The 25,537-nt window shown below is 37.4% G+C and overlaps 1 protein-coding gene across 1 annotated transcript in view; it reads left to right on the top strand.

Annotated features, from left to right (window-relative positions):
- The window catches only part of GPC5 (glypican 5), a gene marked incomplete at both ends in the record, with an annotated part of 1,359,437 nt that overhangs the window by 291,299 nt on the left and 1,042,601 nt on the right, over positions 1-25,537 (top strand). Inside the window, one exon of the mRNA XM_082675781.1 lies at positions 18,738-18,863. Coding sequence (XP_082531907.1) covers positions 18,738-18,863 — 126 coding nt within the window. The remainder of the gene's footprint in view (positions 1-18,737; positions 18,864-25,537) is intronic.

The following is a 25,537-nucleotide window of genomic DNA, read 5'->3' as shown; positions in this document are numbered from 1 at the left end:
CAGCTCTTCCATCTGGCTGTTCCGGAGTTATATCCTTTTACAATAAACTGTTGACCTAGTAAGTAAAACATTTCTCTGGGTGCTGTGAGTGGCTCTAGCAAATTAGTCAAACTCGAGGGGGGAGTGGGTAGTGGGAACGTGTGATTTATAGCCAACTGGTCAGAAGTACAAGTAACAACCTGGACTTGAGACGGGCACCTGAAGTGTGTGTGTGGGACACAGTCTTGTAGGACTGAACCGTTAACCTGTGGAATCTGATGCTCTCTCTAGGTAGATAGTGTCAGAATTGAATTGGATTTTTAGATACGCTGCTGCTGTGGGAAAATTGCTTTTTGTTGGTATGGGGACCCTCACTGCCTCTCCACATACTGGAATTGGTACCAGAACCCAAACAACTGTGATATTCTCTTGTTTTGCTATTTTTTGTACAAGAGGTAGTTTTAGGGATTTCAATTTGGCCCCCACTCCATGAGTTGAGGAGCCATTGTGGAGATTGTGCAAGGGATGTGTATGTCTCTTCCAAAGACGTATTGAGAAGCGTGAAACAGACACACTTCTGTGGATTCATTGGGTCCAGTGTGAGACAGACTGAGCCTAAAATTTAATTTTCATTTTGTAACTGAAAGTGGGGTCCGGCAGCTCGCCACTCAAAAGTCAATAAAGAGGCAAGGTTGGTGGAAAGGAAAGCTTGCTTTATTTCGGATGCTGGCAATGAGGGGGAGGGTGTAATCCTGTCCAAAGGCCAACTGCCCCCCCCTTCCCGCACTGACAATCAGTGGGCAAGAGCTTTTGTAGATGGAGGGAGGGGGCTACATGCAGAAACAGCACGGTCAGCTCTGACAGTCATCTTGAAATTGGTCATGTGGTGGTCTGACCAGCGTCCTCTTGATTGTTTTAAGTACCGTTAATCTTCAGTTCCAGGGTTGGTTTGTTCCCATTTCTTTGAGGCCAGTTCTCGGAATGATGGCAGCTTATGTCATGGCTACAGCCTGGTCATCACGTAGTTCACCTCTTCCACCTGGTGAGGGTGTCAATATCTACAAAACAGCTCACAGGATACCACTCAGAATATGATCTATAGCCCATGAAAAGGAACTAAAGGTCCTTAACTATGCTTAATGACTAAACTATACTATTTAGTCTTGTTGGACTGTTTTCCTTTGTTTCTGCATTTTCTCACTTCTCTGATTAAACTTCTTTTTTTTTTTTTTTTTTTTTTTTTTTTTGCGGTACGCGGGCCTCTCGCTGTTGTGGCCTCTCCCGTTGCGGAGCACAGGCTCCGGACGCGCAGGCTCAGTGGCCATGGCTCACGGGCCCAGCCGCTCTGCGGCATGTGGGATCTTCCCGGGCCAGGGCACGAACCCATGTCCCCTGCATCGGCAGGCGGACTCTCAACCACTGCACCACCAGGGAAGCCCTAAACTTATTCTTTGCCCAAAGGTTTTTCACAGACAAAAGCCAGACTGAGGACATGGGGGGGCAGGGATCATAGGGTCCTGCTCCATTTCAGTTTGACCTCTATGAGCCCCATTTAGACAGAGTAGAATGGCATTTTGGGTCTTTAGGATTAAAGTTAACTGAGAGCTGGTCTCTATTGCTGGGAAGCAAAAGGGCCACAGGACCCTTAAGGAAAGATGGGAAGAAAGCTTTATGCTACATAATTGTTGGGCTTGTTCAGGGATCTTTCTCAAGAGAACCCAGCCTTAGTATAGTGAAGGTACTCAGAAGCTGCGATTAGGAACTAGGTGAGAGACAGAGAGTTCTTTGTGCGGCAAATAAAGTGACATTTCTTTTTCTTGTACTTTATATTTTTGTTAATTCAGATCTCTTATTTGATGGGTGAGCTATTTTCTTATCACTCTAATCAATTTATTAACTAATATAGTTTAATAATAGTTATATAAGTTAACTAATACAAACTAATATAGTTTTAAAATTTTTATTTCCTAAAATTTTGTTTTCTCTTGTTTCCTTTTGTCTGTGAGTTTAGTTTCCTACTAGATTCCTTTTTAAATTTAACCATTTGTAAGAGTTTCTTTTTATGTTCTATATGTTGTTTGTCAGTTTTAGACTTTGCAAACATTTTCTATCTAAGATGATAGTTCAGTTAAATGTAAATAAGTGAGTTGATGTGTAACTTAAGATGATCTTTGTTAAACAGAAATTGAGTTTATAAAATGTTTTCATGTTTAAAAATTTCTTGCTTGCGTCAATTCAAAAGGATAGTCTACTATTCTTTTTCGTACTAGCATTATAGTTTTGTTTCTCACATTGTTAATATATGTAGAGACTATATCTTTATATATGTTATATATGAGGTAAAGTTCCAACTTAAATTTTCCAAATTCTGAGGCAGATTTCAAGGGTTGCTCTAAAACAATCTGTTCTTTTCCTTTTCTCATTGATTTTTTTTTTTTTTTTTTTTTTTGCTTCATACTCATTCCAAGTTCCCTTAGATAGATACATACACTGGCCTGTTTATAAGCTCTCTCTGAAATTGCTCTGTTTACTGTTTTTTTTTTTTTCCTGTTTCTTCTTTTTTCTCTTTTGCTCTTAAAGATTTTCTTAAATCTTGTTAGCCCCTTTACCTACTGTTTCTCAAAATTCTCTTAGATGTTTGTAGAATTATTTTTTCAAATATATGTTATAATCTCTTGAGTTTTGATTAGGGTTATATTGAATACAAAGATCTATTCAGACAAAGATATGTTTATAATGCTCTATGTGTCTACTTTTTTGTACTCTGTTTCTAATGGTCGGTCTGTTCATGGGACTGGGTTTTCTCTGTGGATGATCACATGGTGCACTGGTACAGCTGTTCTGGCAAGAAGCTTGCTGTACCTGGTAAAACTCATATACTCTACGCACTACAGTCTACCTTTTAAGGATGTATCCAAGAGAAACTCTTGCTCGTATCCAGTATAGTTGCTCTAGTTGTAAAATGCATCAGTGTCTCTGACACTGTCTTACCATGTAAATGAAAAATAAACACTGTTCTATTTACTAAAACTTTAAACTGTTTTTACATATAAATAAGTCATAGTCTTTAAAAATTATATTGTCATAATTTACTTTAGATTTATTTTCTTTATGGTATAGCTTATAAAAATTTCTGTTTTAAATTATGGTAGATTTATGGCACCTGATTTAAAACATACATATTTTCAGGTCTTTGTGGCAGAGTAAGAGTTAAGTTTATATAGTTTCCTTTATTCAAACAAGTCTTTTGAGGTTTATATAACCATTGTTGACATAAATAATTTGACCTTTGGCAGGGGTAACCAACAATATTTATTAAGAGGTGATTAGTCAGTTTTTGTTTTTTAATTGGAATGTCTAGTGCATGGTTCAAAAACCAAACTCTACTGAATTAAAAAAAAAAACAAAAGCAGAAAGATGAGTTTATTGCAAGGATTTCAACCTGCAAACTGGGAAACTCAAGGCTATGGGAGTAGTGAGTTCTGATTTGCTCACAGACTAAGGGATTTTTATGGTATAAATATGGAAGTTATTTGGCTTTTTCAGGTTATTGTTTGGCTACTGGTCTTCTTTCTTATTTGGATCAGGGTAGCTGAGTTAGGAGAATAGGAAGTCCAGAGATGGCATGGACAGACTTGGTGTTTGGGGATTGGCTGGTGTCCTCTGGCAATTTCTGAGAAGAGCTGTAAATTCCTGTAAGGTTAGGTTAAGTTTCCTTCATGCACCTACGCTGACCATCTTCATTTTGTCCTTGACATAAATGACTCAATTTTAGGTTGGTTCTACAGTGTTTTACAGTGATATATGTTATACTGAAATAGTAGTTGGGTTTAAGGCTACCATCTTGTTCTTTGTTATCCCTTTATACCATTTTTTTTATTCCTCCTTTCTTGCCTTCTTTTGAGTTTAGCTGGTATTTATTATTTTTTTATCTTCAAAGCTTTTTAGATTTGTTTCTTCAGTATTCTCAATGGCTATCATAGAGATTAAAATATGCACTTTAAATTTTTTACCATCTACTTTAAATTAACAGTTTTACCACTTTATTGAACAATATAAGTACCTCAAAACAGTTTCACTCTATTACTCTCTTCCTAGCTTTTGTGCTATTTTTGTCAACAAATCTTACTTCTACCAACATTTTAGCAACCCCCAAGACATTACTGTTATTGTTGTCTTTAAGTAGTCAATATTTACCTATAATTACCTATTTTATTCTTTCTGGTACTTTTTAAAACTTATTTCTGTGTGTTCATCTAGAATCTTTGCTTTAGCCTTAGTACATCTTTCATTGCTTATTACTAGTGATGAGTTTTCTCAGCTATTGTTTGTCTGAACATATCTTCACTTTTGAAGAATATTTTCACTAGGCCTAGAATTTCAAGGTGTTGCCAGATACATTTTTTAAAACTGTAAATGTCCAAGTCATCATTAAGTTCATGGCATGACACTGTATTAAGGAGTACGAAGGGTTTAATGGAAACATTTAATGTGAAAGGTAACTAAGGTAGTTGATGTTGCTGGCGCCCTGCTTGCAGCCCTTTACCTGTCCATTTTGTCTGCTTCTTGGTTGCTGTGTCCTGGCTGCTCACGCACAGCTGCCTTATTATCTGGGGAATTGACCTCAACAGATAGGAGCCTTCTGTGTTTATTATCTATTGCTACCTAACAAATCATTCCAAAACTTAGTGGCTTAAAGCAAAAATAAGCATTTATTATGTAACTTTCTGTGGATCAGGAATTTGGGAGCTGCTTAGCTGTGGGGTTTTGGCTCGGGGTCTCGGGGAGATTGCTGTCAAGAAGTCAACTGGGGCCATAGTCATTTGAAGGCTTTAGTGGAGCTGGAGTATCATCTTCCAAGATAGCTCACTCACATGGCTGTTGGCAGGAGGCCTTGGTTTCTTGTCACAATGACCTCTCCATAGGACTGCTTGAGTTTTCTCACCACATTGTGGCCGGTTTCCCTCAGTGTAAGCAATCCGAGAGAAAGCAAGGGAGAAGCTGTAGTTTCTTATAATGATCCAGCCTCCTAAGTCCCACACTGTCACTTTTGCAATATCCTAAAAGTTATATAAGTCAGTTCTATTCAGTGTGCAGGGGGACTACACAGAGGCAGGAAGGGAAAGATTACTGGGGCTCATCCTGGAGAGTGGCTATAACACCATCTCATCCACATGGGTGAGGGGGGTAAACTCCCACCTACCTCACCCCATCGGTGGCAGCTTGCAGGCAATGACTGACTAACACAGGAGCCTACGGGGCTCGCCCCTTGCTGAAGGTGGTAGGACCGAATATGTGGTGACATTCACACTGCAGCACTCCTTGTGGAATCTGCCTGCAGATGAGACAACATCACTGCTTAACTTCTTCCTCCCCACTCTATCTGGCTTCCTTCACTACCTCTCTCTTACGAGCATCCTTCAGTGAGTCACCTGCGTCCACATTGCTGTGTCAGACACTGCCTCTAGGAAATCTGACCTAGAGATGTCTGAAGAAGTTCCTAAAATAAATGCACGATAAGTGTAAACTAAGGCAGAAGTATAGTCTCCTATCGTAAATATAGATATTTCTCTATATAGTCCTAAGTTCCTAACTTCTTTTTTGTGTTTTTTCTCCCACTTTTTCTGAATTCATAGGGAACCTTTCTGTTGAACGCATTGCCTTCTTCTCCTATTTGTAAAATTTGAAGAAGGAAATTTACATATTAAAATCTGTCTCTGGATCAAAGGGTTGTGCTAAACTTGTAGATAAAATCTGGAAAAAGGAGCTAAACTATAGTTTATTGTTATTTTAATCACATTTTGGAGATGTACTTATTCAGTGTACCCAATTTTTCCCATGTATGTAGCATGATGGTAACGAGCTGATTGGAGACTTGGAGTGATTGATACATACCAGTTACAAAGGTCTCCGAAAGTTGAGAAAGGCAAGGAAAAGGCTTTAAACATCTAGCAAAGCATCACGATTTAGCCTTAGTTTGGGGCAGAAACCTAGTCAACACAGCTGTAAAGGACATTGTCCTCATAGCTGTCTAAACCAGCCCAGGCAGAGTGCTTTCCCTATGGCAGTTCCTGCTCTCTGCTTGATTGCTTGAACTTAGCTGGTAAGAGTAAGCTATTAGCAAGCTTAAATCAGTGATAATTAGCTGTACATTATTATTTCAAAGTGGTGTGGCTGTGCCAGTTAAGTGGGTAATTAGGAAAACCCCAGGACAATAAATTAAGAGAGAGTCTCAACATCAGTGCCCCATCTGTTCTCCAGCTAGCATTCCAATTAGCCTAGCCTCTCATTTAAGAATATGCTGATTAAGGGGTGGGCTGTATGCGTGAGTGTGTATTGGGGTAATAAAGACTTAGGTTTCAGTAAAAGTAAAATGTTTTTAACGTCAGAGGTGATTTTGACGTGAAGGTGGGGAAAGGAGAATTTTTAGAAATAATAGATTTTCAATGTTGGAAACGAAACATAATTTAACTTGTTTTATGAGTTTTTGTTTCTCTCAGTTTTCTCCTCAGAACTTCTTTGGGATATTGTATCAACGAGAAGTTCCATTTTATTCTAATGTGATTATTAAATCTTGAATTGGATGAAAATTTTACCACTTGGAACATGAAGAATTTTATTTATTGAGGATGGGAACTAAAGAGGACACTTGAAATTGCATAGTTTAAGGAGAGGAATGAGTCAGGGCCTCATTCTTATTCAGGATGGGTGTGTCTATGAAAGCAAATTAATTGTTACCCTGTACCTCACAGGAGAACACAGTGATGTGGTTAAAAATAATTAAATTACAATAGGAAAAATCTTTAAACATATACTGAATGAAGAACAGTTAACATTATTTAGGATGACTGCCAAGAAAGCTCAAAAGGTTCATATTAAGTAGAATCAGTTGGCTTAAAATACATGAATTCATAGCTACGTTGTTAAACCTTACTTAGTAAAATACTTTATTGAAACCACAATTTTTAAAATTCTTGATGTGCGTGTGTTTGGGTAAATGTATTTGTTTACGTGGGTAAATCCGTATTGATAGACTGGACTTAATGAATTGTGTGTACACATACTCAGCGGATGAAAATATCCATGGGTCAGGGAAAAGTCAACTCCTTGAGAAAAATTTAATATCATTTGTAGGACTGGAGAAAGCAATTTCCAATCTGTTTCCGAAAAGGAAGTTAGTGCTTCTTTGAGGTGCCGTTGTTATTTATTATCTGTACGTTTAATTTACTAAAATAAAGGCCATGTTCCCTTCAATGAGGACATTTCTGTTTAATTTAAAACAGTGCTTAGTGAGTGGTGACAGTGAGGGCACCTAGGGCAGGGCAGGCCAAGGTGAGGCTTTGGATGAGGGGCCAGAGGCCAGGCCAGAGCAGGGCTAAGAAAACGTGAGCGCAAGGCAGGCTAGCGTCAAGCCCTACATGAATAATGCAGGGCAGGACCGCATGGGTCAAAACCCAGGCACACAGGAAGAAGGAATGCCAGGAGGCAGAGCAAACATGTGGCAAAAGTTTAGGCTAGTGGTGCTTAACCTTTTGTGGGTCACGTATCCCACTGAGAATCTGATAAAAACTTCGCAGAACAAGAAAGTTCATAAACAAAGGACTTGAAACTGTGTTTGCTCTTATTTTCTAGATGTTCGTGGAAAAAATTAATGACCATTTCATGAAATATCTGAAACTAAATCCAAACAGTGGGCAATTAAGCTAATATTCTACAGTATTTGTGTTATACCAAGTACTTGGTATAAACTCGAAGTTGAAATTGTGATGGTCTTAGAGGTTCGGCGTCCAGTGCATGCTGCTGGCTTTTTGTTTTGATGGTAACGATTATTGAAAACGACAGAAAGCAAACGTATGTGGTTATCAGTGTCTGCGATTAGCGCTCTCATAGCTTGCTTGCTTAGATGAGGATAGGCTTATATCAGGGAATATGAGATTTATTCTAAATTCTTCAAGTTATTTACATCGATGGTCCATAATGCTCTGGACCTCAAGTTAATTTGCGACATCCGTGATACTGAGACTGTCAAATTTAAGTTAATGTGAGTCAAAATCTCCCCAAATTTCTCATTACAGAAAGAATAATAAAATATATTTCTCAGCCATAGGAAAAATGTCCTTTAATTTGGACATTTTTCTAACTGGTTCTCCAAAAACCTTCTGTTTCACAATAAACAGCAGCTTTGCCGGATGAGCATAGAAGGTTTTCAATAGTATTTATAATCATGACTATAGGGTTATCTCATTTATATGGCTCAAGATATCCCCCATCAAGAAAACCAAACTGTGAATGCAATTTTCCCTGTCTAATATACCTGAAAGCAACCTTCCTCCCTCCCTTCCTTCCTTCTCACAAAAAGTGAATCTTTTATCCATTTTCCTTTGGAAAGTCAGTGAACATCTGCAAAGTTGAAAAGAACCCCAAATTCAGCTCACATTTTTTTCACTCAAATTTTTTAAGCCATGAGGAGGATTTTAAATATGTGTCGTATTGAAATTGATGATTTTTATAGAAGTGTATAAAAGATACTTCAGAATTTTTAGCAGAATCTATGGGGCCTACATCAGGATGATGAGTGAGGCTCATTTCTTTTACTAAAGTAGCAAAAGTAATTGTACTTAGAAGCATCGTGAGTGCTTCATCTCCAGCAAGAGTACCAAGCACTTTCTTTCTCTTGGTTTTCTGTTGCAAAGAATATTCCATCATTTTAAATCTATCATTGGCATTTGAAGTGTCCAAACCATGCATACAGATAAGAGTGAAAAATGGGGAGCAGGTGGAATCAAGAGAGATTCATATTTTTTTATCCAGTTGTATATTGAATAGAAATAACAAAGCTGCCCACTTCTCCATAATTGTGCTCAAAATAGAAGAAATGTGTTTCTAGAGTGGATTATATCATTTAACAGAGGCTCTGCTTTTTATGATTTTTCTCACCTTCAAGATACAAATTTATGTCAACCATTTGCAGGCCATACCATGGTCTCCAGAATCACATGTGGAATCTTTTGCTTAGAAGTGCAACTGATGAAAGTTTTAAGGTAGTGTTGGGATAATTCTTTTTGTTTAGGCCCATATTCATAGACTTACAGACTTGCAGATCAAATTTTCTTCTAATTGATTGATTCTGTTTGATGATTTTTGAAGATTAACAGTCTAAGGTGCTCCTTTGGCTGTGTTGGTTTGACCCTCCTTCAGCAAGAATCTTGTTAGACATGCAACACTGCAACTTTGGGGTCCTGCAAACTGAGTGAATCCAAAGGATTTATAATCTTTACTGTATTTGGTTTGTCTTACCTTTTCCAATGTAAGCTAAGCCTTATGTACACAAAGTACATATGAATAATCATAATGGAAGCACGGAATTACTTTAATTCTGATCATAGGGACAGTATTTTATTATTTTTTTAAAGAAAATTTCTGGTTTATTTGTCACAGCATGGTTTGTGAGATGTGAGGGACAGTATTTTAGATGTCATAATTGGGTAAATGTGATTATGTATAATAATGATGTATTGTTTAACCCTGGGCAGCAATATTCTATGCCACCTTTCAGAAGTTGGGCATACAATAATACCTGGTTTACATGTGATATTCAAGAGTAATTTTTTTCCAAAAATGAGAATTAGTAGAATAATAGGAATATAATTGAAGACTAAAAGAACTCCTTTTCTTTGAACCTGGTTAACTATACATTTCTTGACCCTAAAGCCTGTCTTAATATCAGACTCCAGGAACACAAATATATGCATTGAGAGGTATACAGTAAGTGAACATGCAAATGAGAATAATTTGTACCAGGCGTATATTGTCTCTCAGTTAGACAAGTTTGTGGATGGAGGTAACCAGGAATATCTGACTGAAGTCATTAAATTAAAAAAAAAGAAAAGGAATGAGAAGGAAGCCCATTTATTGGCAGACTATCAAAGTGAAAGTAGTTCATTAATGTTCTGATGCTGAGAGAAGAAAATATTGTCCAGAATGTTTTCTTATCCCCTAAGTCATGGAGTTTGTAGTTAAAATGTTAGCAACCACAGAAAATATCTTACTGCAAAAGAGAGTAACATTCAAGATTTGACCTAAAATCCTGAATCTCAAAATATAGCTATAATGTTTCTTTGTATAAATGACCTATATTAGAATCATTAGATTTGCAAATATTCTGTTTGGCTAAACCTTCTCATTGGTCTTGACCCAGTCAGGTCCTAGACACTTTTTTCTATTGGAAGATTAATAGCATGCTTCCCGAAACTAGTATAACTGAACAAATAATTTCATATTTTAATGAAAATGAACAAAGTTATGAGGTAGGAGAGAACGTCACACCTCCTTTGGGATGGATGCTCAGTTTAATACTATCTGATTTGTTTAAATATTGGATGTTTGGTTCTGTGCTTATTTTTATAAATGACTTAAGGTCTTTGTTTAAAGTCCTTTTTAATGGAGAACAGAGTCGGTGCTTTGTGAGGTACTTTTTTACAACATGGGAAAATGAGGTGAGAGCTTGTTTTGAAAACCTGGTTTTGACATCAGGTTTAAATCACTCTTTTAGAGGAGGATGCTTTCAGAAAGGGTGCTTCTTACTGGGACATTAAATGGTAATGTGTTGGGTTTGAGGGATATTGAAAAGTGAGAATAGAAGAGTCTATACTAATTGTATAGATGGTCATGAATGTCCAGCTCAGGGCTGGTATAAAATCACCACTAGGGAGCCTTAAGCACACAGCACCTGTTGGAAAAGAATCCTCTGCAGAGGATGGGAGGATGTTAGCATGTTTTCAGTGCTTTTTCCCATCATTTTCCCTGTGCCCCCACCCCAGTCTACTGCCCATCTTAACACCTTCAGCTCTGTTGAGAAAGCACAGTAAATCTGTGAAGGAAGGGAACCCATCTCATGAACAAGAAGACTTCCTACCAGGAGGGAAAAACCTGGAATCATTTAGTCAGAAGAAAGAAAATCCTTCTCTAGGAGAATAGTGCTGGTTCTGAGGTCACAGCTTCCATCCTGAGCAGTGGGTTCAGAGAGCAGACTTTATGAGTTACGCTTTTAGAAAAAAACAGTATTTTCTTTTGTAATCAAATATGAATGCAATGTGCTTGAAACACATTTCCATCTGTGATAAAACTCCCTGGTACCATTTATTGCGTTGCTTCTTAGTGCTACACTCACCCTCTCCCCGCATCTCTCCAGGAATCATGAAGCCTGTATAGAAAGGGACCAAGAAGCTAGATTTCAGTCTCCCTATAGCCCATCTGCCTGCATGTATTTAATTATTTTCAAGCATTTACAACGAGAACCATTATTGCCATAGAACAGAAATCTAAAGAAATCTTTGGAAATCCCTTCTCAAGATCTATACAAATATTTTGTCAAATAGAATGACTTCGTTGGGAATTAAGTTAAATGATGAAATATAGATTCAGAATTGCCAGAGAAAATAGCCCTTACCCAGAAGCATGTGATTATGTATTTCCTCTGCGGGGCAGGAGACTGACACTTTAAATGTCTCCTGTTTGACAACCGTGGTCAGACACGTCCACAGGTTTGAGCCTGTTCATTAGTGCCATATTAACCTTAACTCTGCCTCAGGCCATTAACCAGCAAACTGCACATTTGACCTTTGTTCTACAGATATTTTCAAACAGTGTGTGAGAGGCACTGCTTTTAATTTGGTTTCTGTATTATGTGTGGACTGATGTGAGGGCTGAAAAAATCAATATATATCATTAAATACAGAAACGTGTGGTCTGAAACATTCCACAGAGAAAAGTTCCATTCGAAAATCAGGTTCTTCTCCAACATTTTTCCAGATAATCAGCTTTGCTCAAAGTTAGAAATAGTCTTTTATATCATGTTCAAGGGAAAAAAGGCAAGGAAGTGTTCTATGTAACAGTTGATAAATGTTTTAAAATTGAAACAAATGCCCACTAGATGAAGACCTAAGACTGAGAGGTATGACTTTTGAACATAGCTGTTTCCAGCAACGTCTCATGAAATGAAATGCAAAATCAAATGTAGATTGGAGCCATGTGCTTAAGTGAAAACAGCTCTCTAGAAAATCAGCAAAGTTTGAAACACGCCGTTGTCACCCTTTAAACCATACGTATGAGAAACATGTCAGCCTTATAAATTAAAAAGTAAAAATTGGCTTAGTGGGCTATTTTAATAAATTATGCTAGAGTTGCTATATCCAGGTTTTGGAATATTATACATCTGTATAAAAATAAGTAACTCCTAGATTTATTAACCTGAAAAGGGTTCATGATATATTGTCAAGTGAGAAGAGCCAATTGCATGTACGTGTATAGCTTGACCCTACTTTTGTAAAACCAAACCATCTCTGTCTCTGTCTGTCTGTTTTTGGTTATGTTAGGGTGCACATAGAAGAAACTGAAGAAAGCACCCCAGGCTGTTAACATTTGTTACCTCAGGAGGGAGGATGGAGAAACACGGTGGAGGGACAGATATGAACTTCATGTGCCTTTTAGTTATTTAACTGTTCACCAAAAGATATGTTACTTTTGTTATTAAAAATGATTAAAGTCAAATGATAATGGTAAAGCCAGTCGAAAGTGTCACTTGGTTTTAGAGTAGTAACTGGACATTCCTGTGTCAACCAAACTAGAAATGATTACTTCAGGGTGAATTGCATTTCCTTTCTTTCTTTTTCTTTTCTATCCTTTTTTTTTTTTTTTTTGCCACGTGACAGATCAGGAGACTTTCTGGCACTGCAGGCCTCCAGGGCATGGGAAGCAAGGAAGCACTAACTATGTTGGTCCATGTTCCTCTCCAGTCAGTCGGCTCAGGGCAAGCAAGGCTGGAAGCTATGAATGAGCAATTGTGTTCCAGCCTTTTTCCTCTTTCCTGTGCTAGCACAGTGTGCAAAGCTGTTCATTAGCCAGAGATCAGAATTTTCTCCACTCCCTGCTTCCTGCACCAGATCTTTCAAATTGGTAAAGAGATACAGATAAATCCTGTCTAAACATGTTACTTTCTAAGTGCAGATTTTGGCAGGAAGAACTGATGTATCTGTTTTCTATCTGTCTACCAGTCTACTACTGTGTTCTGTGAAAAGCGTGGTTATTTCTGTAAAATTTTAAACACAGAGAAATATTCTTTTCTATAAAGAGTCATTCAACTTTGGTTTGTCAAATATCCAATATCTGCCCGATACTGCAAAGTGATGGCATTTTTATTAATTAATGAAACAACGATGTCAAGGTCTGCATTAACTAAATGCTTGACTAAATAACTAACTTAGTCACTTCTCACAAGTCCTTCCACTTCTTTGGTTTTAACTTTCCTTAGTTATAAAATAAGAGGCTGCACATTAGTATCCTGTAGGAAGCTTTCAGAAAAACACAGGTCTCTGGTTCCTACCCCGAGCACAAAATCTGAATGTCTGAGGGAGGAATCTAGGCATACAGTTTATGTTTCCTTGGTGATGATAGAGTGCATTTAGGACAGAGCACTACTGGATCAGATCATCTTTAAGGCTCTTTCTAACTTGTCTTTATAATATAGTATACCTGTGATGTATTAATTATAATGGCTATCTTACACCACAGTGTGACTAAATGTTAATGTGTCACTACATGTTAACTTCAGCAACACATATATATTGGGTTGGCCCAAAAGATCATTCAGGTTTTTATGTGAGATCTTCTATATTCTCTCCATAAGAATATATATATATATAGTCTCTATATATGTTCTATATATAATATAGAATCTGCCTTGAACCTGTTTAGTAGAATCTGGCACAGCTTGTAGTCCTGCCCTTGAGATTCCTTCCATTTTCTAGGAAGGTCTTTCTGATATAGCTTCACAATCTAGGAGTGGGTCCCGTAATTTAAAGTTCCCCAAGTCAGCTGTGCTCTTTAAGGACTTTAAATTATCATTATCGTTTTTGAAAATTGTATTTCATTGTAGAAACGTCTAATTCTGGAAGTTGTTAAAAACTAACACCGCATCTGGGGCCAATTCAACAAGAATTTGTTAGGTGCTTGTGGGGTACCACACTGTGGTCCAGACCCTGGGGATATAAAGCAGACATGGCTCTTGTCTTTAGAGAATGCACCCTTTAATCAGGGAGGCAGATATACAGACAGCAAAATATAATACCAGATAACCAGGGCTATAAAACAGATGGCAAGTGTGGCGTGAGAAACGGATAGACCAACAGAAGCGTCACAGGCTGGTCAGGCAAGGAGTTAGGGAGGAGATGAGGATAAAGCTGGATTTTGAAGGATGGGTAGATGGTTGACAGGGAGAAGTGGGAGGGAAGGCCATTCTGGGGAGAAGAAAAGGTGGCATCTTAGAGATTTCTTAGGCAATATGAGTGTGTGGTTTTGGCTGGGGTGTGAGACTGGAGGGAAGGGGGACTGTCAGGGCAACTAAGGGGCAAAGAGTAGAGAGATGATGAGCCACGGTAAGACATTTTACCTGAATGCTTAGGATTTTAAAGGAGGAAAGTGTTATGGCTGTTTTCTGGAGCGAATTCTGGTAAGAACTTGGGGCATGCATTGAAGGGAAGATGGGAGGGCAGACCTAGTCAGAGAAATCATTTGTTAGACTGTTGTAATCCCAAATGAGAAATTATAAATTTGCATGTGGTCCTGACATATAGGCTTTGAATAAATATTCTGGCAAAGCATGTTTTCCTCTTTACAAAATATTTTTGGAGTGTTACTCTTAATAATGTTTGATTTCTGTATTCTTGAGATGTTTTAAGACCAAGATGAGCAAACAACATGTACGTAACACAGCTCCTCAAGGTTAATTATCTGGACGCTCTAACATCTTGAATTTATTTTTCTCCTAATTTTAACTGGAAATATTCTCATGACTGTAGAAAAATAAATGTATGGATAGAGTCACCCTTCCAGCAACTTAAATTTTGAATCATCCAAAGAATATAATGTTTTATTCGTTGTGACATTTCATGTACAACTGGAAAAGGAGGACCTGGTGCATTTTTTTTTTTTTTAAAGTAGGCTGAGCATAAGCTGGGAACTGAAGTATGGATTCTTTTCTCATGATCAACATTCACTGGAGCTGTGGCAGCAGGTCAATGTTTCTAACCTCACTATGGCTTCTAGTTATTTGAGCCCTTCATTTCTTACCAATTCAACTATGATTATTATTTTTCTATATCCAGTATAGATCTCCTGGACCTTCAACGCGACCACTTTTTTGCAACACTAGTCTTCATTCCTGTGACCTCAAAACTGCCACACACAGAATTATAGAGTTCCAAAGTACGTTCTCTGCTCAATTTCTATCCTCACAAATCAAACCTTATTTCAACATTCACGTGGACTTTCTTCCTTTCTTTTAGTCTCAGGGAATTTGCTCCAAAGCTAACCACTCTGTTTTCCATAATCCTTCCCCTCTCTTCTTTTCAGAACTTATGATCCATCAGTTATTCATTTGTTTTTCTTAGCTTTGTATCAATTAAGAGAGACTAGGTTGTGACGTGGTAGCAAAACACCTCAACCTATCATTGGTTTAGAACCAAAAAAATTGTTTTGGTTCCCAACCAATGCCCATTTCAGACCAGCAGGGCTACTGCTCAAGTTGCGGTTCCTCTGGCTTTAAGCCTCAGAGTTACAGAGCAGCTGCCATCTGAAACATTGCCTGCCATCAGGGGAGAGGGAAACAGAAGCTGGCAAAGCCACGTTGGTCCTTAAAGCTTAAGCCTGGAGGGAACAAACATCACTTCTGCGTACATGACTAGAACCCAGGGCAAGTCACAAAGACAAAGCTACTGTCAAAGTGTAGTTCACCTGATTGGGGAGGGGAAGACAATTAGAAGTCATCTTAAAACCTTTGCTTTACCTGTCAATTCTAGATTCCTAATGGTTTTCAAATCTATCATTTTCCTGACATTGACTGGAAGGTTTTTTTCCCCATCCTCATACGTCTCGCTCTGGACTTGCTTATACTCCCCTAAGTGACCTCACTGCTTTTCTGTTTCCACAATACTGCGATGATGATGATGTCGCTTGCTTGCTGGAAAAATTAATGGCTCTCACCACCTGAATAAAACTGAAACATCTTATGATGATCAACAAGGCCGATTATAATCTGGCCTCGTCCTGCCTTTGACTGTGATTCCCATAAGCACACTCCTTACTAGCTAACCTAACTGTATGAGTCTCTGAATACACAATGTTCCTCTTTACCTTTGTTTATCCTGGATTTTTGTTGTTGTTGTTTGCTTCTTGGTTTGTGTTCTTTTTTTTGCATGGAACACTGATATGTTATCTTATTTCCTGTTTCTTTCTTTGTCTTCAAATGTGACACTACTTATTAATACTGTATTATTATTGTGGATTTTTCCCAGAATGTGCATTCTTAGAAGGCAGGGACTGTTTTCTTTAGCTATGAATCCCTAGCGCCAACACAGATTTTGGCACTCCATAGTGTTTAGTATTTTGTGACAAATAATTGATAGCCGATGGTTTATGGAATGAGTGGAAATCTTCGAGGAGACTATCCTTTCAGAGACAACGCAGGCAAAGGCCTGGAAGTAAGTTTGGAGGACAGCACGCATCTCACTTTTGTGGAACCCGAAAGTGTGGTTTGGGTTGTTGCTGAAATTGAGATGAGAGGGTACTAGGGTACCTTATGTAGCTTTCTAAGAAAGCTGTAGAGAATAGAGAGCCATTGATGACTTTAAGCAAGTACGTGGCATAATCTGTGGACTACCAGATTTGAATTTCTATAGGTGGCTCTCATGGAGGATGGGAGGTGATGGTTAAAGGAACCGATGGGAGGTATGCTCTCCTGGTACAGTAATTCCAGAGAAAGATGATCAAGGCTTGACCTAAGGCAATGGCAGTAGCGTTGGGAAAGGGAACTGAAAGAACGATGTGAACTTTCCCCCTTATGATCGATTGGTTGTGAAGGGAGAAATGAAACAAAGGCACCATTTACCAAGAGTGAAGTAGGAGGTTTGGGGGCCAAAAATTATCTATTCAGTTTTACATGATCAATTTGAAGTTCTCAACATTTGCAGCCATTTGTGCCAGGCCTCTTCATTTCTAAAAGGTTCTTTGATTCCAAACATGTGGTCATTTATAGTGAATAGAATTCAGGACAGGAGCCATACATCTTCCTGTTCATTAAACCCCACCTCTCTAAGAAAGAACCAGTCAATTTCATCAATTATGTTTTCGTAGCTGCAGCATGAGAATTGATGTTTGTTCATGCATTCCAGTTAGTGGAACACAGCCATCAAGGAGAGACTTATTTTCTAGAAGAGGAAATCGATAAAATATAGATAAGCATTTAACTGTGCTAGTGAGAAAATAAAGAATCATCTTTTTTTTTTTTTTTTTTTTTGATTGAGCGTGGGTTAGAGATTTGTGCTTCCTGCAACCATTTTATTATCACTTGTCCGGTCAAACTTTGCTAAAAATTTGATTAAATACTCACCGGCCACTTGCCATGGGAACTTCTGATCTTCTCTATGGTTGCAGATCTTACATATTTGAAAGTTATATTTATCCTTCCAACAGAGTAGTGGTTATTTACAACTCCTGCAGTTTCTACAGTTAGTTCTTTGAAAACCAATAAGAGAGAGAATTACAAGTTGAAATGGTTGAGCATTAGTGCTGTCAAAATTAGATTTAATTTTTAAAAATTGTTTATTCCAGCTATAATTTATAGACACCCCTGCTCTTTAATTTCATTTTTAAAGAAATCATTTTAAAGGTATCAATGGAGAATGCAGTTTCATAATTGCTATATTTAAATTACTCATCCCACGAATTTCTGACATTTGCTTTTCTGCCAACGTTTCCATCTCCTCTCCCTGCCTTTTAGTCCAGAGGGGGCATTTCCTCTGGATCAGGCTAGTGGCTTTTCTTTTCTTTTTCCCCAAAACAATTGTTTATGTTTAAAAGTTCAGAGCTAAAGTCTTAAGGACTTGGTCTTTTGACATGCTAAAACTCAAGTTCTTGAGACCTCAAAGCCTTGGTTTTAAAACTCCAAAGTCTTGGATTTCTAAATTGAAAAACTGCTTTTTTGTTGAATTTTCCCTTTCCATAATTGATGGTGAAAGGGGAAATATTGGGTTGGCCAAAAAGTTCGTTCAGGTTTTACAGGAAAAATCCAAACGATCTTTTTGGCCAACCCGATAGTATGAGAGGGAAAAAACTTAATAAATGTATTAAATATTACTCCCTCCAATAACTTTTATTTTCATGCTTCTGAAGTGTGTTACATACCTGGGTTCTCTCATATTTAGTAAAGACATATTATCTGATGTTCTTAGACCTCAAAGAGAAGCCCCACATGGGAAAATCACCCAAGTCTACTAAACCTTTAATCAGTGAGCAATCAGTCAGCTTGTTATAAGCCTCTGACATTTCTATATGGAAAAGAAATTAGTTAATATCACTGTGGTTTAAATGCCAGTAGCTAATGAGGGCTTTTAGGGAAGCTGAAGTGGTGTTGTGTGTGTGTGTGTGTGTGTGCGCGTATGCATATACTATTCACAGCTTCTTGGACCTGGAGTTATATAAAGTTCATACCCAGTGAAAACTTCTATGTAAAGAATAAATTTGAATACATTTTTTAAAAAATGTAGTTTTTGTCTTGTTAGAAAAGTATTGAAAATATATGAAAATAAGTAGAGAAAAATTTAAAAGTTACATTCTAAACACTATGCATAACAAATTATGCTATTCATGTTGGCATTTATTATGGATTTTTGGGTTTAATTGTTTTCTTTGTTTTTTCCATTCAGAGAATTTATCAACAGCCTTCGACTGTACAGGACATTCTATGGAGGCCTGGCTGATCAACTTTGTGCTAATGAATTAGCGGCTGGTGACGGACTGCCATGCTGGAACGGAGAAGATATAGTAAAAAGGTATTTTATGTGTAGTGATCTGTGAAAACATAATGGCCACTTTCATCCTTGCTTTCTTTTCCTAGTTCTTGAATGCATTACTTCAGTTTTAACTTTGCCACACAGGTTAGAGGATACATTAATTCCTTCTCTTTAGTTTGTCAAAAATAAGTTTGATTCTTCTTGACATTTTAGAAATATGATAGCATTCTGTGGTGTTCTGAAAGTTCTCTCGTCTTTTCTATCTGTGGCTTACCCAACAATCCCACTTTTTCAGTGAAGTATTACTTAACTTCTAGCCAATCTGTCTTGTTTCTCAGATACCTTTTTTTTTTTGAACTTTATGAGTATTAGAAAGGAAATTCAGTGAAATGTGAATACCTGTGCAAAGATTTGTTATGTGGATATATGTCACAGCAGCACTAATATGTTCATCCTACAATTGTCTCTGAGTGTATGAGTGTGTGTGAGAGACAGAGGGAGAGAGGGAGAGGGAAACAGGGCTGGTACTTTTATGTATGTCTGTTTGAGGCATTGTTTATTTGTATGTTGTCAATTGTTCTCAAGCTCAGGAGTGAAATTTTTCACCTTTTTTTTCTCACCATCTAGAATTTCTAGAGTTTATTTTCCTTCACTTCCTATAACTGGTTGTGCTCACAAGTAATTACCTGAGCTTGAAAAAGTCCTAGATTCTCCCTCTGTTACAATAGTGTTGGTCAGTACAATTGGCCGGGAATTAGTCCTTTGATTTTCCAATGCTGGTGATTACCATAGATTGTAGACCTGTGCTGTGCTCGGATTAGAATGTTTTAGTGTATTTTGTTTTGAGCAATCTGCGAAAAGGTAAGGTGATAAACTTTCTGATTTATAAACACACCTACTCTGTATAAAGATAGGTAGTTTAGTTACCACTAGAATGATGAGTTCATTTAAAGTGTCCTTTAGCAAATTCAATTTACTATGATAAACATATACTGTAATTAATATTAATATAAATTTATGTAGTAAAATCTGTTTATTTCTGTGTGATCATATTCATTATAGTTAAAGGTTGCATTCCTGATATATTAAATGATTACTTGTAGTTTACATCCAGATATCTCATAGGGAATCTTTGATTTCACAGAAAATAGTTATTGAAGGCAGGAACTATACTTAAATTTAAATAAAAAATTCGGCTGACATGGCTCGTGTTCTTTTTCCATTATGCCCCTTGGATGGCTTAATGTATTCTTACATATATTTGTCCTGCCTTTACTGAGAGCAATCATAGCATGCATAGTAGTTTGAATTCTTACAGTATTCATGTTAAGATTTCTGCCACTTAGACCTAGTAATTAAATTCTACTTTGACTTATACTTTCTCTTTTCACATTGTCCAAACTGGAATTGAACATTTTTGTGTATTAACAATTTTTCTACAAGGGCTAATGAGAATTTCATGGTTAATGAAAAATTTAGTATAGAATATAAATATATTTAATATAGCACATTACATTATACATTTGATTCTAGAACTGCAGGAACCTTAGTTTCAATTTGTCCCATTCCTCTCTATTTGGTCTGAGGTTTGTATAATGGGAAATACTGTTGGAGAAATCAATGATTTGGGAAAACTTTTTAGAAGGAGAGTATTTTCAACTCAAAAATATATTTTCTTCTACATGATACATATTTTAAGACCTCATTCATGGTTTATGAATAAAGAAAGTTCATCTTTAGCAAGAACCCTCCTTGGGAAGTGTCCACATTTCTGGTAAAGAAAGTGAGCAATTCTCATTATTCTCACTTGCTTCCAGCTCCTGTCTTCCCTTTTCTATACCACCCAGCCTCCTGTTTGTCAGCTGCTTCTAAGGGCCCTATGTGACTTCACTCTCCTGTGAACACCTTCCGCTTTGCTTAATTTTTTGTCAAACAGCCCTTCTAGCTCATCACCTTAGCTGACATTTTCCCTTTTTTTGAGGGTGTTTTTTTTTCCCCCTCTTTTGTCCCTATCTCATGGGTCACCAACCTACTCCCTTGCTTCTCTGGGCCAGCAGATGAACCTCACACACTGGCTCCCTACCACCATCTCTAGGCTACTTCCCAAATGAACATTTTTAGCCCTAATTACTTTCTAGCACTCAGCTGAGGTTTCACAAGAATCATCTCATTGAACTTTCCCAAAACTTTATTCCCTAATGCTTCAGAGTAAGCTGATGGGGTATTTCTTTTCTGTTTGATCTTGAGAAAACTCTCATGTGTACTTTGACATTTTTTAAAATATAATTTAAATTGTAATTTCATTCATGGCTCAGCCAGTTCTTGAAATAAATTTAGAACAGGATTTTTTTTCAATGCAAAGTCAATGCTGAAATATAAATATCCATCATATCTAGTTAATGGATCATGGTATATTGACAATGGAATATTACGTGGCAGTCAAAAATGATGCATATTTATATCTGCTAAAGTGGAATAATTTCAAGTAAAAATAGGTACAGACAGAGAACAAATGTATGGATATCAAGGGGGGGTGGGATGGATTGGGAGATTGGGATTGACATATATACACTACTATGTATAAAATAGATAACTAATGAGAACCTACTGTATAGCACAAGGAACTCTGCTTGGCGCTCTGTGGTGACCTAAATGGGAAGGAAATCCCAAAAAAGAGGGGATATATGTCTATGAATGGCTGATTCACTTTGCAGTATGGCAGAAACTGATACAGCAGTGTAAAGCAGCTATACTCCAATAAAAAAGTTAAAAGTCGGATATTAAATTCTTTTTAGATGTTGGGGGTAGGAGTTTATTAATTTTATTTATTTATTTTTGCTGTGTTGGGTCTTCGTTTCTGTGCGAGGGCTTTCTCTAGTTGTGGCAAGCGGGGGCCACTCTTCATCACGGTGTGCGGGCCTCTCACTATCGCGACCTCTCTTGTTGCCGAGCACAGGCTCCAGACGCGCAGGCTCAGTAGTTGTTGCTCACGGGCCTAGTTGCTCCGCGGCATACGGGATCCTCCCAGGCCAGGGCTCGAACCCGTGTCCCCTGCATTAGCAGGCAGATTCTCAACCACTGCGCCACCAGAGAAGCCCGGATATTAAATATTTTATCAACATATTTGCATAAATAAAAGTACTGACATTCATTCCACATAGAATATTTCTGGACAGTTAACATGAAAACTGCTAATATATTTAAAATACTGGGGAGGCTTTATATTTCCATTGTATTTATATTTAATGGAAACATGTTATAGTGATGTTAGAATTATGAGCCATTATTGCTTTTTTTCTTTTTATAATTCTTTTTTGAAATAAAAGCACTATTTTTACATTTCATTTCTAACCAAATTGGATTTTTGTAGTAATTTTGTGATATAATTTTTTCAAAGCATTAATGGATATGTTTCAAAAATTCAGTAGTTCAGTAATCTAAGATGGCTTCGATGTAAAGGCAAGTTCTAATGAATGTTACAATCCCGAACTATTAGCTGCTTTTTCCTTGTGAATAAACAGAGTATAGCAGCGATCAGTGTGTGAAAATGCTAAGATCCCCATATAGAATATTCATTTCAGAGACCTGCAGTTGGTTGAGATAAATAATGCCTTCAAATTTTGAAGAAATGAATATCAAGTGAATTTGTACCACATGTGGGGATCATAGGGGTTTTTTCCTTTCTTGTGCTGGGTTATAATACTCATCAAGTTCATTCTAGAGAAATTATGCCAAAAACATCAATAGGATAAATTTGTGGCCAAGATTGAGCATATCATTCATTGTTAAGAGCGAAGTGATTATTTTGGCAAAATTTCTTCTCCTGGAGGCATTTTTTAGGAGATGATTGGTCAGATTATTTATGTGCACAGACATGCCTCAAAGAACAGGAGAACCATACAAATTGTTTCAGAATTATGACAGGCCTATAAACTGGGTCAAATCACCTTTGTGCTCATCAAAAGAGGTGGAATTCCTCTGTGGTTGTAAATGAAACATCTCAAATAGTTGTAGCATATTAATTCATGAAACAAAATATTTTAATTCAAATGATTTTAAAGAGTGCATGCATACCATAAACACTATCACGACACCGAGGTCCACAGTTCAGATGATTTCTGATTAACGATGAAAATTTACTACTGAAATCCACATAGTCTCTAACTCTTAAAGTCCCTCTTATCTACCCTTCCTGTCTCTTCATCGCGAAACAAAATTGTTCTCTGCAAGGCCTGCCAGTGCTTACTCTGTTCTCAGTTCCTGGTGATTGCAAATTGATTGTTTGATGGCTTGCGCTTGTCCTTCTGAGTACTGAAGTTCAGGTGACAGCTACTTAATTACCAGGGCTTCCTTTTCCCTTTTGATTAATAGACAGATAATCCAGTAACTCTCCCTCCATCTCCAGGAATTTGTAACTTCCGCAGCAACCCTTAAACTAGCCAATAGCTGTTAAGTATCCCCGTAAAATTAATAATCCACGTGATTTCTACTTCATCTTATGTAGTTAATGTTCTTTAATGCTTCTTTCCTATCCCAGTGTTTTCTTTTTGAACTCTTACGATAAGGTGCCCCTGTTCAACATATTAGAATCAAATTTTTAAAAAATAGATAAAAATATAAAACCTTACAAATCTGAGATTTTATACTTATCTATTATCAGTTTTCTTTCCACCCAGACAATGACATTTTTTCTGGCCATAACTTTTTTTACCTTTTTTTTTTCTCCTTTACCCATTATTTATCTGGAAAGACACTTCATCTTCAAATTTTCTTTTTCTTCCTGACCTTCCTACGTATATTTTTTTTAAACACCTGGCTTAGTTTTCAAATGTCATGGACTCCATTTTAAACCCAGCCAGGTCTCAGGATTGCTCTGAATTTTATTACTGTAACAACTGCTTGTTTTTCCTATGTTGCTTATGCAAAGGCAGTATGTTCTTCATGACTTAAACACCAGTCTGTTTTCTATTTCTTTTTCCCCTCGCAATTTCTACCGCTGCAATCAGATTTATAACACTGAATTAAACCTTTGTAATAATCATCAATGTTATCATACCTATGGCCTGTCTTACTTGGTTCAGAATTGGAGGTCACTTAAAAGGGGTGACTACACGGCGTCCCCACTCCTACCCCATTGCGACAATCTGCCATGGACCTTGATATTTCCACTATTAATGGAATATTTTCAACTAAATCATTTTCTCCATACAGCTGCGTATACAGTTTTGCCAAACTCCCACTTTTATCTTGGGTGCTAGTGGAATGAATTCCCTCACTTGTGTTTTATTGTAACCTCTAATTCCACCATGACACTTTGAATACTCTTTTGCATTTATATGTCATATATCTTCCTGTCTACTGAAATTTATTTTATAACACAGCTTCTATATCTGAGAGGCTAAGAGCAATGTCCTTGAACACCTATCAATAATTTTTTAAAGATAACAGGACTCCGAGGAAAAGGAATTTTTATAAGTGTTAGTGAGAACTAAGTTATGGCGATTTGGGGATGTGGCTTGGTGATAACATTTTGGTGGGTAATGTATGGTTCCAAAATGAAATTGAGTGTTGGAAAAATGAGAAGAAGAGAGATGAATCATGAAAGTTTCTACCTATGTCTGACTCTGGATACTGATTTTTTTTTTTTCTAACCTTAAGATCATGCCTGTCCCATTGTGTGTACTTCCATAGACATTTGGTGGAACCAGAGTCTAAAGAACTCTAAGAACCTCCTGTCTTAGAGACATATTAGGTCTGATTGTCTCTATCATAAATGAGGCATCTGGGTTGGGGGTGGGGAAAAGTGCCAAGGTCTGCCCCAGGTCAAAAGCTGAGTCTGCTATCTTCAGCATGGGAAGAACTGAAACATTTTTGCTCTTTTGTGGCAGAAATACAAAGTGTGGTTTTAGATATATTATGAGACTGTCGAATTCCTCACGTTGTAGAATACACAGTCTAGGTCCAATGGGACGAGTATCAGTATGACTGATGTATTAGGTTCTGAATGAGCATAACATGTGTAGAGTTCTTGGCTGTGTACCATCTTTCTGCCTTACTGTAGTATACTTGCTTGGCAGATAATTTTTATTTAAAAGATAGTGTCTAAAATAGTTATCCCATAGTTTGGTTCTGTAGAGAATAAAAGAAGGTAGCAAAGGGATGCTCATTTCATCAACCTTTCTCCAAGTTCTGACATTTCTAACTAGTACTACAGCCTAGGAAAATACCCATTCTTCTCAGGTCAATATACACATTTTGTTATTTTCTAAGAAATGCTCCATTAATTTGGCAATAATTGCATGGTGTCTCATCTTCTGAACCGAGACGTTTTTTGAATCTTTCTTTACTGGCTTATTTGCTTCGTAGTCAGTTGTCTCCTGTTAAGCAGTACAATCATTACATTTAGGCAGCTGGACTCAAAGGTGGAAGTAGAAACTGTTTCACTAAACCCACTCTGAAGGCTGCTTTTCCCTGTCTCTAGAATGAAATCACAGCCAATTCTCAGAATTTTTTTGGTCAAATGTCTGAAGGGTCTTTTATTGTCATTAGTTCCATAAACAGTCTAAATTCAGTAATCAAATTCAGCCCGAAGAAAGTCTAAATTCAGTAAAAAGGTCCAGGCTGACTTGATATGCAAAACTTCATTTAAAGCGGCCATTTCTCTGCATTGCCATGAGGTACTGCTCCAGTCTCAGGGGCACCTGTAGTGGGGG

This window comes from Grampus griseus (genome assembly GCF_964374135.1).
Source record: "Grampus griseus genome assembly, chromosome: 18".
Classification (NCBI taxonomy): domain Eukaryota; kingdom Metazoa; phylum Chordata; class Mammalia; order Artiodactyla; family Delphinidae; genus Grampus; species Grampus griseus.
Note: the sequence above shows the minus strand (reverse complement) of the source record. Positions and strands in the feature narration are given on the sequence as shown.